Source organism: Silurus aristotelis (assembly GCF_946808225.1).
Source record: "Silurus aristotelis genome assembly, chromosome: 2".
NCBI classification, from domain to species: domain Eukaryota; kingdom Metazoa; phylum Chordata; class Actinopteri; order Siluriformes; family Siluridae; genus Silurus; species Silurus aristotelis.
Window position 1 is genome coordinate 1,931,896 of NC_139575.1, and position 17,413 is coordinate 1,949,308.

General features: G+C 40.5%; 2 protein-coding genes across 7 annotated transcripts in view; both read left to right on the top strand.

Moving 5' to 3' along the window:
• eif4bb (eukaryotic translation initiation factor 4Bb) lies at positions 1 to 15,989 on the top strand. Of its 6 annotated transcripts, none has more exons than XM_083563226.1 (15): positions 1 to 120; positions 2,783 to 2,923; positions 3,766 to 3,971; positions 4,298 to 4,414; positions 5,847 to 5,901; positions 6,335 to 6,463; positions 6,537 to 6,674; positions 6,761 to 6,910; positions 9,996 to 10,245; positions 13,045 to 13,118; positions 13,842 to 14,043; positions 14,123 to 14,157; positions 14,247 to 14,385; positions 14,508 to 14,580; positions 15,566 to 15,989. In XM_083563226.1, the coding sequence occupies exons 1-15, from the start codon at positions 108 to 110 to the stop codon at positions 15,641 to 15,643; spliced, it is 1,800 nt and encodes a 599-aa protein (XP_083419352.1). In that variant the 5' UTR covers positions 1 to 107; the 3' UTR covers positions 15,644 to 15,989. The 6 variants fall into 6 exon arrangements, with proteins under 6 accessions (XP_083419352.1, XP_083419353.1, XP_083419350.1 ...); XM_083563227.1 differs by having other exon boundaries at positions 14,123 to 14,151; XM_083563224.1 differs by having other exon boundaries at positions 93 to 144.
• A 1,320-nt stretch (positions 15,990 to 17,309) lies between these two features.
• slc48a1b (solute carrier family 48 member 1b) overlaps positions 17,310 to 17,413 on the top strand; it is a 6,071-nt gene continuing 5,967 nt past the window's right edge. The window contains exon 1 of the mRNA XM_083561446.1: positions 17,310 to 17,413. This exon is cut by the window's right edge and continues 284 nt beyond it. The gene's annotated coding sequence lies outside the window, so the exon portion shown is untranslated.

A 17,413-nucleotide genomic window follows, 5' to 3' on the forward strand; every position in this document is an offset into this window, starting at 1 on the left:
TGCAGTAAAACACAAAAATTAAACACAACCCTGGACGTTGTTCATACGCGCCTCTGTGACGCAACACGCCTTCATCCGGGTTCTCGGTGACGTGCTCACTTTCCAACATGGCGGCGTCAGGTGAGCTGAATGTGCACTTGCGGGGTGTCTGAAATTTCACAGAAAAGCATAAAGCAGGATTTTCGGACGCGTGATTATTTTGTATAAATGTGTGTTTGTTATCTGGTGATGGGCAGTGAGACATTTCCTGGAGAAAATATTTTAAAAACGGGGTGTTTAGTGTAAGCAGGCGGCGTGTTAGCCTGACCAGGCGGAGTGTAGCCGGCTAGCTAACTGACTAACCCGCTAGCAACTCATGGACCTGCTGTGTCTCTGCTCTCGCACTGCCGCTCGCTCAGTCTGTGTGTTTGGGGTTTTTCTTTTCGTTTTTGTTTGCTGTTCACGGGTATGTAATTTGTAACTAATGACCAATAAATAGAACCGAAACGTGCGGTTTCTTCTGCGCAGCGCGATGGCGCGCGTGCGTGTACGCGCGTGCACATGCGTGCGGATGACGAGGTGCCGTTTCCGCGCACGCGCACTGCGGAGGGATGGTTCTTTTTTTTTTTTTTTTTACACACACGTGTAATGCGCAAGCGGTGTGTTACGATTCGCTCCGAAGACGCGAAAGCGGGTTGTGCATAAAAACAATATTATAATAATAAAATAAAAACCTACTTGTTTAGTTTTAATATACGGTTTAATTGATTAATTGCGTTAATTAACCAACAAAGGATCGAGTCTGTGTTCAAAATGGCTGTGTACATCCTCCTCCTCCTCCTCCCATACGTGACACACGTGCCTCTAAACCAGGCTCTGTTCCTCGTGAGTTTCAGTGTCTGGGATGTCCGAATACACGTTTATTGGCGGTTTGCGCCGGTCACGTGACCTCTAATTCTGCTCTTAATCCGAATTTAAAAATATGCTTAATGTCCTCTAGCACGTGCATCTGATCAAGTCCGTGCGTTCAGGGATCAGCTGTTTATTTTGTCTCCTATAACCAGGCGCTCTGGATATAACCCCCGTGTTTACATGCACACTGCGTGAAATCCGATCTGTGTCCGAGTGTGGAGAGAGCGGTCCGGTGTCACGTCGTACGGGTTCACGCCCCAGAGGTTGTGCAACGTTTTGTTTTGTTTTTTCGAGGGGACACGAAGTCACTCGTAATTTAGCCTGATTGGGATCGGAATAGTTTGTGATCCAGTACAAATATTCACCCGTCAACAATCAGACTGCAGGACTTGTCACGCAGGACACACCCCGGAGACACACCCAGGAAGTGTCAGTGGATCAGTTGGTTTTGTTGTCGGATTGTGTGAACGCTGTGTGTAGTCGAGGTTTTTTTGCAGCAGACTAAGTGACTACTTTATTAAAGCATTTCTGATATTAGTGCAGCAGCAGTCACACATCTGTTTTCAGTGTGTCTGATCCAAACCATCAGATGTGTTCGATCCAGACCGTGACTCTGACCCTAGACCTTAGATTCAAGTATAACATCTTCTTCTGATAAAGGCTTTAGTCTGAGATTTTGGAGCGAGACGCATCCGATTCCTTCCTTTTCATACTTCCACGGCCGTCTGATTACACCAGGAGCACACGTGCATGTTCTCAGATAATGTGAGATATTAATGGGTTATTAGTGGTACAGGGGGGGAGGGGGTGGGGGGTTGAAAAACACAATTTCTTGTGATTTCATTTATTATTATTATTATTATTATTATAAATATTATTAACATTTGTGATATCAACAGTTTACATCTTTGAAACAATTTTAAATAAAATGCCTGCCAGTTAAATGTAATATATAAAATATTTTATAAATAAATAGAATAAATAAATGTAATGTGTTTATGATTTTAAGTTGAGCAATCAATAGATTTGGCACAAATTTATTAGCTGCAATACAATTAAATAAATGTTAGATGAAATAGTTTACATGTGTTACACCCTATTTGTAAAAGGCTAAAGAATCGATAGCGTTAGCCGCTTAGCTACTTCCTGGTTAGCACTGTGGGTTCTTTAGCCTGTTCATGTATACACAGTGGAAATCGTATTTCCGGTACGGAGCGAGTCGCCACAGTGACGCTGCGCTAACTCTCGTTAGACCCAAGACCCGTTCCAGCATGACAATGTCCCTGTGCACAAATCCAGCTCCATTAAGATCTGTGGGTTGGATCGGAAGATCTCCTGCTGAAGAGCTTGAACCTTGTTGAACATGAATGAATGTGAGCACTGACTGCACCCCAGGCCTCCTCCCCTACATCACTACCTGACTTTACTTTTGTTGGAAGAAATCAAAATCAAGTGGATCCTCTTCCCAGATGAGTGGAGTTTATTATAACAGTAAATGGAGGCTCACTGTGGAATATGGTGTTTAAAAAGAGGCACATGTGCTTAGGTGTCCACAAACCTTTGGGCATATTGTCTGTAAAAAAAAAAAAAAGAAGAAGCTGGGCGTCACCTACGAGAAAGAAAACGTTTTTGTGTTTTATCAGTATAAGAGGTCGGTGCTTTATCGCACTTCACACACAGACTGGTATTTATCTTGAAGTCCACATGGTGTAACAGCATGTCCTGCAGGGTTTTATTCCTCTTACACCACAGCATAACCTGTAAACACACCCTACTGTCAGAGCAGCTGTCTAAGAGAATAAATCAACACCCTGACCAATCACAACTCAACCAGTATGAAATGGGATTGTTATAATAGTTATATCTGAATTTTTACTCGTGTTTTCTGCAGCTAAGAAGACTAAGAAGAAGGGGAAGACTTTAACTCTAACGGACTTCCTGGCGGAGGACAGCAGCGGTTCAGCACCGCAGGCGTATCCCGCCGTGAAGCCCACGAGCTGGGCGGATGAGACCGAAGACCTCGATGGAGAAGGTGAGCAGGAGATTCATATGCATGTGCAGCTAGTGTGTCAGGTCTATGGGAAGAATTAGCTGCTTTGTTTGTTTGTTTATTTTATTTATTGATACATTAATACATTCCAGACCTTGAGTAAACCTTGACTTGTGAACTTCATGATCTCTTTAGATCTAGCTGCCCAAATATATATTATATTTTAGGGCTGTCAAAATTAATGTTAATAACACATTAACGCAAATTAATTTTAACGGCACAAATGTTTATTAACGCACGATTAAATGCAACGCACATTTGTTTTTCCATTTCTATAAATTAAAAGTGGTGAAATTAAAACCTTCGACGCGGCACGCATTTAATCAGGACGTCCTCCAAAAACTCATTTTTAATCACTAAACATTTGTTTTACTGACACACCAAGTTTCAAATCAGCACCGAAATCCTCCATGACGCATATGTCCGGCAATAAAAACCGTCCGTGTGGAAACATAGCAAAAGTTTGGTTTGGTGTTTTTTTAAGATATGCGTCATTTAAAACACCATAATTACTTTAAAACATTTACAAGAATATTTAGTCTTCATGCTCTATGTTGAGTTTGTCTTCACTAATAATAAATAAACATACATTTGCATGAAGCATCAATATTTGTATATGCGCATGTTGATTAGAATAATAAGCACTTGAAAAGCATTAATGTAAGGTACATTTAGAACAGATAAAAATGCATGATTAAGTTGTGATTAATCCCGAGTTACCTCATGACCGTTATGCGGTGTATATATTGTTTACGTTCTGTTTTGGTTCTCTCTGAGGATTGTGGTTTTCTCCTCTATGAAACACACACTTATCTCTCATGCAGTGTCCACTTCCTGGCACACTGCAGAAGATTCGTATCGTGCCCCGCCCATCGATCGCTCCATCCTACCTACGGCTCCTCGTGCAGCCCGGGAGCCCAACGTGGACCGCTCCCGTCTGCCCCGCAGCCCACCTTACACCGCCTTCCTCGGAAATCTGCCCTACGATGTCAGCGAAGAGTCCATCAAACAGTTCTTCAGAGGACTTGCGGTGAGACGAGTGCAGTCCAATAACTGTTTAACTCCCATATGTGATCATATTAACACAAATGGCTGTAACAAGCACAGGAAAAACTGTCAGGCCATATTTTTGTAATGCTTTATGTATAAAGTAATGGCACCCCACATAGTGCTACTTTTCGGTAGAGGGGTTGTGTGTTCACAGTAATTAAAAATAAATATTTTTGTTAATGTTTTGTAGCATCACACGGTGCTCCAGGTTAAACTCTTGGGAAGACTGTGTCTGTTTTATGTTTTGAAACACAACCATAAGAGAATAAGTGTGTAAAATCTGTGTGTGTGTGTGCGCGCTCTCAGATCAGTGCTGTGAGGTTGCCACGTGAACCTAGTAACCCTGAGAGACTGAAGGGCTTTGGATATGCTGAGTTTGATGATGTGGAGTCACTGCTCAGTGCACTCACTCTCAATGAGGAGGTAGAGTTACACTGTTCTTTACACCATCATGTTCATCACAATCATCACCATTATTACAGTAATGACCATCACCAACATAATCCTTACCATCAAAATCACCACCAATACCATCACTATTATCTCCACCATCACCACCATAATCCTTACCATCACTATTATCATTACCACCAATACCATCACTATTATCATCACCATAATCCTTACCATCACTATTATCATCACCACCAATACCATCACTATTATCTCCACCATCACCACCATAATCCTTACCATCACTATTATCATTACCACCAATACCATCACTATTATCATCACCATAATCCTTACCATCACTATTATCATCACCACCAATACCATCACTATTATCTCCACCATAATCCTTACTATCACTATTATCACCACCATAATCCTTACCATCAAAATCACCACCAATACCATCACTATTATCTCCACCATCACCAACATAATCCTTACCATCACTATTATCATCACCACCAATACCATCACTATTATCTCCACCATAATCCTTACTATCACTATTATCTCCACCATAATCCTTACTATCACTATTATCACCACCATAATCCTTACCATCAAAATCACCACCAATACCATCACTATTATCTCCACCATCACCACCATAATCCTTACCATCACTATTATCATTACCACCAATACCATCACTATTATCATCACCATAATCCTTACTATCACTATTATCATCACCACCAATACTATCACTATTATCTCCACCATAATCCTTACTATCACTATTATCATCACCATAATCCTTACCATCACTATTATCATTACCACCAATACCATCACTATTATCATCACCATAATCCTTACCATCACTATTATCATCACCACCAATACTATCACTATTATCTCCACCATCACCACCATAATCCTTACCATCACTATTATCATTACCACCAATACCATCACTATTATCATCACCATAATCCTTACCATCACTATTATCATCACCACCAATACCATCACTATTATCTCCACCATCACCAACATAATCCTTACTATCACTATTATCATCACCATAATCCTTACCATCACTATTATCATCACCACCAATACCATCACTATTATCTCCACCATCACCAACATAATCCTTACCATCACTATTATCATTACCACCAATACCATCACTATTATCATCACCATAATCCTTACCATCACTATTATCATCACCACCAATACTATCACTATTATCTCCTCCATAATCCTTACTATCACTATTATCACCACCATAATCCTTACCATCAAAATCACCACCAATACCATTACTATTCTCTCCACCATCACCACCATAATCCTTACCATCACTATTATCACCACCATAATCACCATCACCATCACCGTGTTAATTTTTTGTGTGTGTGTGTGTGTGTGTGTGTGTGTGTGTGTGTAGAACCTGGGGAACAGAAGGATTCGGGTCGATATTGCAGATCAGTCTAATGACAAAGGTGAGTAAAGATGTGGGGAGAGACTGAGAGCTCACACTTTATAATATGAAGATGAGGATCTTCACATTATTCAGTAACTGTCAGAGAAAAATAAAACCTGTTTCTGAACATTACATTTTTTTTTATTCATCTTGTTTTCATCATGTTTGTGGCAGAATAAAAATTAATATTTTCACTTGAATAAAAAAAGAAATAATAATAATAATGCACAATGTGTAATAATAAAGCGCCCAGAAAATTAAAATAATTTATAATTATTTTATATAATATATATAATATTATTTTATAATAATAATTTTTTCAGGTGGTTCGTTTAAACAAATTGATATAAAAATCCTGCAGCTATGAGAATAAAGCATTAAAAAAATAAATTACTGCATGCATGTGTGTTGATTTGCTGGTCTCTGATTACGTTGGCGTGTTTCCTCTGCAGAGCGAGACGGGGGTATGATGTCGGGCCGTGACCGAGACCGTGGGCGTGGCATCGACAGCGGGCCTGATAAGACGGATTCTGATTGGAGGGCTCGTCCCAGTGGAGACCAGGATGAAGGATTTGGAGAGAGTGCGTTAATAATCACATAATTAATTATAATAATCACACCGTAATTGTTTATAAACTCTCCTTTCTTTCTCAGAGTCACGTGACCGGTTCGAGTCACGACGTGACGATCGCTTTGGCGGCCGTGATCGCTTTGACGACCGAGACCGCAGGGATCGCTATGACGATCGGGAGCGCTATGATGACCGAGGAGGCCGGGACTATGAACGTGGAGGTGAGCGGTCCACGGCTTTTATATCCATTATCAATGTTCATCTACAGAACTGAGGCCCAATAAACTCATGGTCATGTGACTCACAGGGTATGACTCCCGTAGTGGAGGAGGAGGACGGCGAGCTTTCGGCACCGGCTACAGGCGTGATTTTGATGACCGACGAGATGGAGATCGATACGGAGAGGACCGCTATGAAAGACGGGATGAAAGGCGGGATGAAAGACGGGAGGAGAGAGGTAGTAGATGCTCTCTGGTTTATATATTTATATTTTTATTTAACATTATATAATATATAATTAAATAATTTATAGACCTATTTCCAAACTTTAAGCTTTGGCCAAAGTGTTGGAATCTTTGGTTAGTGAACAAGTGAAAGAGTATTTAAAATGCTCAGTCAATTTTATCTAAGTATCAATCTGGTTTTAGGAAAAAACACAGCACTACCACTGCTACTATAATAGTAATTAATGATATAGTCAAAGCACTTGATGATAAAACACTGTGTGTCTATGTTCATTGATTTGTCCAAAGCATTTGACACTGTTGACCATAGTATATTAGTGCAGAGACTGATCAGTATAGGTATATCTCAACACTCTGGTTTATTAACTACCTCGCTGATAGGACTCAAGCTACGCAAGTTGATGGCCTAACGGCAAAATATTTATCAATCTGTAAAGGGGTCCCGCAAGGCTCCATTCTAGGGCCACTTTTATTCACTATTTATATAAACTGTCCAGGGGAAAATGTTCAACATGCATCTTTCCATTTTTATGCAGATGATCCGGTCATTTATTGTTGTGCAGCTACCATTAGGAAGGCGTATAAATGCTTGCAAACTGCTTTTGATAATGCAGAGAAGACCAAAGTAATGGTCTTTTCAAACTCAAGGGAAAAAAAAGAGTAAGACCCAAATATTGACCTGACCAGGGTAAAACAATTGAGGTAGTTTCATCTTATAAATATTTATGATTTTTAATTGATGAGCACCTTTTTTTTTGAGCTTCATATACAGAATCTAGTAAAAAAAAGTTGAAATTGAAGCTAGGTTTTTTCTTTAGGAACAAAACTTGTTTTACTTTTTCTGCTAGAAAAAGGCTAGTTGATGCCACATTTCTCTCTATTATTGATCATGTTGGTCTGTTGTATATAAATGCCCCATCAAAGTGTCTTCAGATGTTGGATGCTGTGTTTCATGGAGCTTTAAGGTTTATTTCAAATTGAAGACCTTTCACGCATCATTGTACTCTTTACTCCAAAGTGAATTTGCCCTCTCTGTCAAATCGCCAGCTTACTCACCTTTTATATTTTTATATATAAGGGTATTATAGGCAGGCTGCCAGGCTACATATCCAAATTTCTTTCTTTTGTACAGAGTACTTATGGATTATGGATGTTCCTCAAGCTAGGACAGAGTTGTTCAAAAAGGCTTTTATGTTTTTTGCACCTTCAACTTGGAATGACCTACAGAAATCACTAAAGCTACAGTGTCTAATTTCCTTAAATGATTTTAAAGATCATGTTAAATCTATAGAACATGAGTCTATCCACACGTGCAAATGTTTTAATTAATGGCACTTTTATTTAAATTGAAATGCACTTGAGTTGTCTTTTGCATTTCTGTTTGTTTTGTGATTGTGTGATTTAATTTTGTTCTGCTATTTTGGCCAGGTCTCTCTTGAAAAAAGAGATTCTATATCTCAATGAGACTAACCTGGTTAAATAAAGGTTAAATAAAAAAATATATATATACATATTATTATGTGTGTATATATATATATGTATATATAAAATATAAATAATTGCACACACACACACACACACACACACACACATTGGGAAAGTATTCACAGTGCTTCACTTTTTTCATATTTTATGTTAGTTTTATTCCAAAATGGATTAAAACAACATGAAAGACGTTTGTTTTAAATCTTTGCGAATTTATAAAAAAATCACGTGTATAAGTATCACAGTCGTTGCCATGACACTTAAAATTTAGCTCAGGTGCATCCTTTTTCCACTGATCCATCATTAAGATGTTTCTACAACTTGAATGGAGTCCACCTGTGGTAAATTCATATGATTGGACATGATTTGGAAAGACCCACAACTGTCTATAGAAGGTCCCACAGTTACAGTGCATGTCAGAGCACAAACCAAGCCATGAAGTCCAAGGAAATGTCTGTAGACCGCCGAGACAGGATTGTATTAAGGCACAGATCTGGGGAAGGGCACAAACATTTCTGCAGCTTTGAAGGTCCCAGTGTGCACAGTGGCTTCTATTAACCGTAAATGGAAGAAGTTTGGAATCACCAGGACTGTTCCTGGAGCGGAGCTGCCTGGGCAAAATGTGTGATCAGAGAGAAGGGCCTTGACCAAGAACTCGATGGTCACTCTGAAAGAGCTCCAGTGTTTCTCCGTGGAGTGAGGAGAACCTTCCAGAAGAACAACCATCTCTGCAGCACTCCACCAATCAGACCTGTATGGTAGAGTGGCCAGATGGAAGCCACTCCTCAGTAAAAGGCACATGACAGCCTGGTGTTTGCCAAAAGGCACCTAAAGGACTCTCAAACTAATGAGAAACAAAGATTGAACTCTTTGGCCTGAATGCCAAGCGTCATCTCTGAAGGAGACCAGGCACTGCTCATCACCTGGCCAATACCGTCCCTACAGTGAAGCATGGTGGTGGCAGCATCATGCTGTGTGGATGTTTTTCAGTAGCAGGAACTGAGAGACTGGTCAGGATTGAGGGAAAGATGAATACATAGACGTCCTTGATGAAAACCTTCTCCAGAGTGATCTGGACCTCAGACGGGGGTGACGGTTCATCTTCCAACAGGACAACGACCCTCAGCACATAGCCAAGATAACAAAGAAATGTCTACAGGACGACTCTTGAACCTGATTGAACGACTCTGAAGAGATCTGAAAATGTCAACACTCTACATCCAACCTGATGGAGCTCGAGAGGTTCTGCTAAGAAGAATGGAAGAAATTGCCTCAAAAAGTAACTTAAAAAGACTTGAGGCTGTAATTGGTGCCAAAGTGCTTCAACAAAAAAGTATTGAGCAAAAGCTGTGATGGTTATTTACACTTTAGTTTTTTTCTTATACATTTGCAAAGATTTCAAACACTCCTTTCACTTTGTCATTATGGGGTTTTGTTTGTAGAATATTTAAGGAAAAAAATGAATTTAAGGAATTTCATATCCATTTTGGAATAGAGCTGTTACATGTGGGGAAAGTTTTCACATTTCCACATGCACTGTGTGGGTTTATATTGTTGATACTGATTACATTACATCACTGTGTTTCCTCTCAGCTCCTCTTCAGAGACCCAAACTAAACCTGAAACCCCGCAGCGTTCCGAAAGAGGAGGAGCCGAGCGGTGGTGGTTTGTCCCCTCAGACCAACCCGAGCCGCTCCGCCTCTATATTCGGTGCCGCCAAACCCGTGGATACAGCGGCCAAGGAGAGGGAAGTGGAGGAGCGTCTGAAGAAAGAGCAGGACCGAATGCATAGACAGCTGGATGAGGACAAATCCAGACCTCCAGAGAGAAGACCTCGAGACCGGTAAGGACCAGGAGAATGGAGTTATACATGAAATAACATTATGAATGTGATTTGAGTTTTTCCATTTGTGTGGTAGTTTCAGGCATCTTAATCGAGAGATCAGCCGTGCATGGTAACCATACTAACTACAGATGACCTCTAGGGGGCAGCCTAGAGGTCAATGCTTTCTCCAAGAAATTTTACTCATGAATTAAAAAACCAGCCTCATTAAAACGTTAAAATAAACAAGCTGAATCTTTATATATTTTGTCCTGAGGGTGCACAAACTTCTGCTCACTTCTCCTTTGTAAACATAAACCTTTTATTTATTTATTTTTGCATAAATCATTTCTAAGAAAGAATAAATAAATCCAGTAGAATATTTAGTATTATATAAATAGAAATGTTAATTATAAAATGTAAATGAGTGATTTGAGTGGATGGCCATGAAATTTTGTGTTTTAGGTTATTTATAGTAACTCTGTAGTTCAGTGTTCTACCTGAACTGATCAGTTAACACAGTTTATTATTATAAACATTTGTGAACATCAACAGTTTACATTTTAAAACAATTTTAAATAAAAGAATTGCTTGGTTAAAAAATAGATTTCATACAAAATACAATAAAATAATGCAATATATTATTATATTCATTAAATCGAGGAATTGATTAAATTAATTCCTGCACAAATTGAATAGATTAAATAAATGTAAAAATGTACCTTGATGTTTACATTTGTCAGACCCCATCATGTGTGAATCTGTCGCCACAGTGACACTGCGCTAACTCTAGTCTCTATTTATTATTTTTTTTACTACCTATGGTATTGGTTTTCAAGTTTAAGAATAAAAATTATAAGTGCCCAAAGTGTGAGGCAGAGACTAAACAAACACAGTTTACAGACTAAACGCACTTCTACCTCAGGCAGTGCGCTGTATTTACTTCATCTCCTCTGTGTGTGTGTGTGTGTGTGTGTGTGTGTGTGTGTGTGTGTGTGTGTGTGTGTGTGTGTGTGTGTGTGTGTGTGTGTGTGTGTGTGTGTACAGTGCATAGACTTAACTCTCCCATACCAGCAGGTGGCAGTAGTCTGTATTCAGCATCCAAACAGTGATTACAGATCCGTGTAGCTTTTTTTTTTTTCTCTCGTGTTGCAAAGATAAGAGCAAGAATGACGGCAAGTATTTGCGCGTTCCCTTTTTACTCCGTTGTCGTTTGCTCTCGGTTTTGGGTGTTTTTTTTTCTACGTGTGCTCATTTGCTAAACTGAATAGCCACTCAAACTCTCAACAATCAAAAATTCTGCCTGAAAACAGAAGCCAATCGACACTCAAAAACCTCCCGTCACTGTCACACGGTCGACCAGCAGCGTGGTGTGTCCCGGGCTTTAAGTTCTTATCCTTCATTTGTACTCTAACCATAACTATTTAACTGTTTATATATCAAACTATTTTTGTTACACAGCGTTTTGAAGGGAAAACCCTTTATAATAGTTTTGTCTATTTAAACCAGTGGCTTTCTAACCGGGGGCTGCAATCCCCTTGAGGGCCACCAGGGGGCGCATAGAAATTCTAAAATCTATATTAATTATTTTAAATAAATTAATTTTGCCTGTATGTCAGGATTGTCAGCCTATGTAAACTATGAATAAAAAATAGGAAAATAAAAAAGTAAATATCCTCCGTTGATGCACAGAAAGGTTAGCCGTGAACACGCCGGTAAATAATAAGACTTTTAAATAGATAAATTTTTAGAATGACAAAACAAACATTTGAGCCAGTGACCATTTACTACATCTAAATGTAAAAAGTTGAATGCCCATTATGAAATGTAGAATTTAAAAAAAAGAATTTTTCCAACATCAGAGAAATAAGACTACAAACAGAATTGATGTTCCACCATTGTACACATTCACATGTTTTGGTACAATTTAAAAAGTAAAATTGTAAGTTTGAGGATAGTTTGTGTTATGAGTTTTGTTTTGGGACCACAAAAGTATTCACCCTACACAAGGGGACCTCCTGCTGAAAAAGTTTGAGAAGCACTGTATTAATCCATACGTCCACTCACTATCCTCTTCCTACACCTTGACCCTTGAGTAGCTGATAGTGAGGTCCAGACCCCTGCTTTCGTAAGCAAACCATGGATAAATCTACAAAAAGGCAGATGAAAACAGTGTTTAACCCTGCGTGGACAGATTAATACATGCTGTCCTGCCCCAGGCATGCTCGATATACAATAGAGCCTCATTTTCAGAAGAAGCACACAGCATTTGCTGAGAAGTTTCCTGGAGCACGTTTTCAGTACTGCTGCAGAAAACTAATCAGCGCAAAATATCACTTCATACAGCGGATAAAGTCTCCAAACTACACAACAGTCACTAGTGTGGAACAATCGCTCAATAGAATATCAGAGCATCTATTCCATGACGTCGCTCTCCCATTGCCAGGCAGCACTTCCACGTCTCAGGGACTAAAAGGTATACATTGCTAACATCCAACAGAAATCACACTAGTGCCACCTAGTGGTGCACCCAGGCGGCTACCATAAATCTGCATCGGACCGCAAATTGTGTTCTGTTCATGTAAAGGTTAAATATGTTTTGGTAGGACCAAGATGGCTGTTTTGTTTACTGAGGTCGACCCCAGGTCTAACCTTGTATTTTTTTTTTTTTATTCTTTAAATATCATTCGTTGGAGAAAGAGAATGTAAATAACATTTTGGAACTGTATTGTTGTTGAGCCTTTAACCAGCCTTGAACCTCATCTGTAAACCAGAGTAAACTCGTTTTGGACCACCTCTAATCTGTAATGTTGTGTGCAGGGACCCGAGCTGGCGCAGTGAGGCCACGCCCACCAACCAAGAACAAACAGCCAGTGAATCCACATACCAAGGAGGTACAGTAACATTAACACACACACACACACACACACACACACACACACACTTGTCACATCTGACTGGTTTAGATAGTAATACATGAACATCTCATTCCACATTGTAATGAGCTCCACTCTTCTGGGAAGATGTTCCAGTAGATAGTGTGGAGATTCATTCAGTCTAGGGGGTCTCCCAGTTCAAGTAAAGGAGGGGGGGGATTAATTGTTTGTATATATTTTTATATAGTTATAGGTTCATAAAATGTTTTGCTGATTTGTTTTCATTTTTGCTTAATTTTTTCCAGTTTATTCAATCATTTTTATGTGTATAGTGCTTCAAACAATGGATATGTATTTATTTGCTTGTTTATTTAAAATATTTATTTGTTAGTTATTGGTTTTTCACAAATTTTTTTGCATTCTTGTTTTGCTTTTGCATGTTTATTTATTTGCTCTTGTAGAAATGTTGGTGCAGATCACCACACGGACAGCAGGGGGCATCATTATTTATTACACGCTGCCATTCATTAAGCACCTCCACATTTATAATTAACGTGAGACATTTAATGGCGTGCAAATCTTATTGGTGGTAAAAGTTAAAATAAATAAATAAAAGCAGCAAACAGCAGCGATCAGCAGGTCCCCCAAAACCCACCTGCTGATCGCTGCTGTTTGCTGCTTTTATTTATTTATTTTATTTATTTTTGTATTTGGACATTGCTTATAAATTTTTCTGTGCAGGTTCTAAGTATCCGGAAAGCGAGCATTCAGAAAACGAAGTGGATGAACCCACCTCTCCCAGGTCCCGCCAACCGACCTCCCCCAATCAGGGAGCCCTGCCGCTGAAGGTGATGCCGGCCCCGCCCCCAAAGGAGAACGCCTGGGCGAAAAGGGGCGGAGCTAACCCCGCACCTTCATCCGCACCTGGCAGCACAGATGGCAGGTGAGAAATCAGAGCGCTTATCTTTATCATCGCTGGTTTTACGTTGCATTAACCTTTTGTTTATTTTTGTTCTTTGCAGCTCTGTAAATTCAGATGAGCACTTCTCTGGTAAAGGTTGGAAAGCCACGCCCACACACTGTACATACATTAACAAACATGCAGCTGAAATAACAAGTGTGTCTGTGTGTGTGTGTGAACTGTAGATGAGAATCAGGTGGACGGTGTTGGACGGGAAAAGGGCGTGTGTCAGGGGGGAGGGGCACTGAGAGGAGGAGGAAGGGGTCGAGGAGGTGATCGAGGAGGAGACTGTCCTAAAGACAGACAACGAGAATCAATAGAAACGTCAGTGTCATAAATTTCAGGTTTTTTTATAAAAAAATAAAATTTGTTTGCTTTACATATTTGTTTATTTAATGATTATTTATTGATCTGACAGTTTACCTGTTTGTGTTACTGATTATCAGGAAAGAAAGCAAGCGAGATCGAGAACCCAAACCTGCACCAGAGCCAAAGAAGTACGAGGAACCTACAGCTCCGGTGAGTCCTGAACGTCCACCACACCCTCCAGTGTCTGTCCTGAATGTCCACCACACCCTCCAGTGTCTGTCCTGAATGTCCACCACACCCTCCAGTGTCTGTCCTGAATGTCCACCACACCCTCCAGTGTCTGTCCTGAACGTCCACCACACCCTCCAGTGTCTGTCCTGAACGTCCAACACGTTTAATTATTTACCCTAAAGGGGGCGCCACAGCGGATCATCCGTCTCCATACCCCCCTGTCCTCTACATCTGCCTCTTTCACACCAACTACCTGCATGTCTTCCCTCACCACATCCATAAACCTCCTCCTTGATCTTCTTCTTTTCCTCCTTCCTGGTGTCTCCATCCTCAGCATTCTCCTACTGATATACCCCATGTCCCTCCTCTGCACAAACCTTCTCAATCTCACCTTGTCTCCATAACGTCCTACATGTGCTGTCCCTCTAATAAACTCATTTCTAATCCTGTCCATCGTCGTCACTCCCAACGAACATCTCAACATCTTCAGCTCTGCTACCTCCAGCTCCACCTCCTGTCTTTTACTCAATGCCACTGTCTCTAATCCATACAACATCTCAGGTCTCACCACAGTCCTATAAACTTTCCCTTTCACTCTCACAGATCCTCTTCTTTCACAAATCACTCCTGCTATCACTCTTCTCCACCCACTCCACCCTGCCTGCACTCTTTTCTTCACTTCCCTAACACACTCTCCATTACTTTGCACTGTTGACCCCAGGTACCTGAACTCCTCCACCTTCTCCACCTCTTCTCCCTGCAACCACACCCCTCCACTGCCCACCCTCTCATTCACACACATGTACTTTGTCTTACTCCTACTGACTTTCATTTCCCTTCTCTCCAGCGTGTACCTCCACCTCTCCAGGATCTTCTCCACCTGCTCCCTCCCTCTCATTCACACATGTTCTCTGTCTTACTCCTACTGACTTTCATTAATTTGGTTAATTTTCTTTTATTTCAGAAATTCAGCTTGGCCAGTAAATATTCTGCTCTGCTGATGGACGGTGAACAGCCTGAGGATGAAGAAGCTGAAGATTAAAAAAGGAGGAAAAGAAGTGTATACATACACACACACACACACACACACATTATTGAATTGGAAAAGAAACAACAACATCAAATACTTGCTGAGACTTTTGGTTCTGGTGTCTGCAGTGAAGGTGGTGAGGAGAACCATCACGTGGCTTCTCACAGCTGTTCTTTAATGTTGATTGAAATTTTCTAAAAATTAAAATAATAATAATAATAATCCACAATCGGACTAGTTTTAATTAGCAACAGTGAAGAACAGCTGGGAAACGTGTAGACGCTCATACGTGTGTTTAGGAATTTAAAAATGAGATTTGCAGGTTGTTATAAATAAATTTGAAAAGTATGTAAAGAAATTTGAAGTCTGTATTTTTTTTTTTGTTTGTGGTTTGTCACCTTTTTCTTTTTTTTGTGTGTCTAATGATCCAATGAGATCAGATGAGTCTCCATTAGATCAGTGTGATTGGATCAAAAGTCTTGAGTACAGATTGGAACCGGATCCAATGTGAATCGGAGGAGGCAATGTGATTCTCTGGCTGATGTTCCTTTAGTTTAAAACTTTTAGTCTTGGTATTTATGTGGATGTTACCACCTAAACATTGTTCCAGACCCCCTGCAGGTACACCAGTTTATTGTAAAAGTGCCCTCTTTCAGCAGGATAAAGCTCCCTGCACCTCCACACTGTACAAGAACCGTCTGAGGAACATGGAGTTCAGGGTGTTGAAATTTAGATTCCCTCCAGATCTCAATGGGATCCATGGAGGCTCCACCTTACAACTTCATAATAAGGATTAAAGAATCTCCTACTATAATTGTGCCAGATTCCAAAGAACCCCTTCAGAGGTCTTGTGAAGTCCAGACTTTGAATAATCAGAGCTGCTGCAGAACCACATGGAGGATCTACATTTATATGTGAAAAGTGCTTTAAATCAAAAAATACATTTTAATACTCGTTCAGTAGAATACAGACAGAGGGGTAGAGGATAGAGGGATCAATAGTGGAGGATGGAGGGATGAGTGGTAGAATTATAGAGGATGGAGGGATGAGTGCTGGAGTGGTATTGAATAGAGGGATGAGTGCTGGAGTGGTAAAAGATGGAGGTATGAGTGATGAAGTGGTAATGAATGGAGGGATGTGCTGGAGTGGTAATGAATGGAGGGATGTGCTGGAGTGGTAATGAATGGAGGGATGAGTGCTGAAGATGGTAATGAATGAATGGATGAGTGCTGAAGATGGTAATGAATGGATGGATCAGTGCTGGAGTGGTAGAGGATGGAGGGATGAGTGATGCGGTGGTAAAAGATGGAGGTATGAGTGATGTGGTAATGAATGGAGGGATGAGTGCTGAAGATGGTAATGAATGGATGGATGAGTGCTGAAGATGGTAATGAATGGATGGATCAGTGCTGGAGTGGTAGAGGATGGAGGGATGAGTGATGCGGTGGTAAAAGATGGAGGTATGAGTGATGTGGTAATGAATGGAGGGATGAGTGCTGAAGATGGTAATGAATGGATGGATGAGTGCTGAAGATGGTAATGAATGGATGGATCAGTGCTGGAGTGGTAGAGGATGGAGGGATGAGTGATGCGGTGGTAAAAGATGGAGGGCTGAGTGATGAAGTGGTAATTAATTAATTATATTAGAATGAAGTGCTATCGGGCTGGTTTGTCCTCCAGAGCTGCAGGTGGCGCTGTGGTTCCCCGGTCCGCTCTGGAACTCCCCCTGGGCGGTGTATTGCGTAATAATCGCAGGTTATAAACAGAGACATGAAGCGCTCC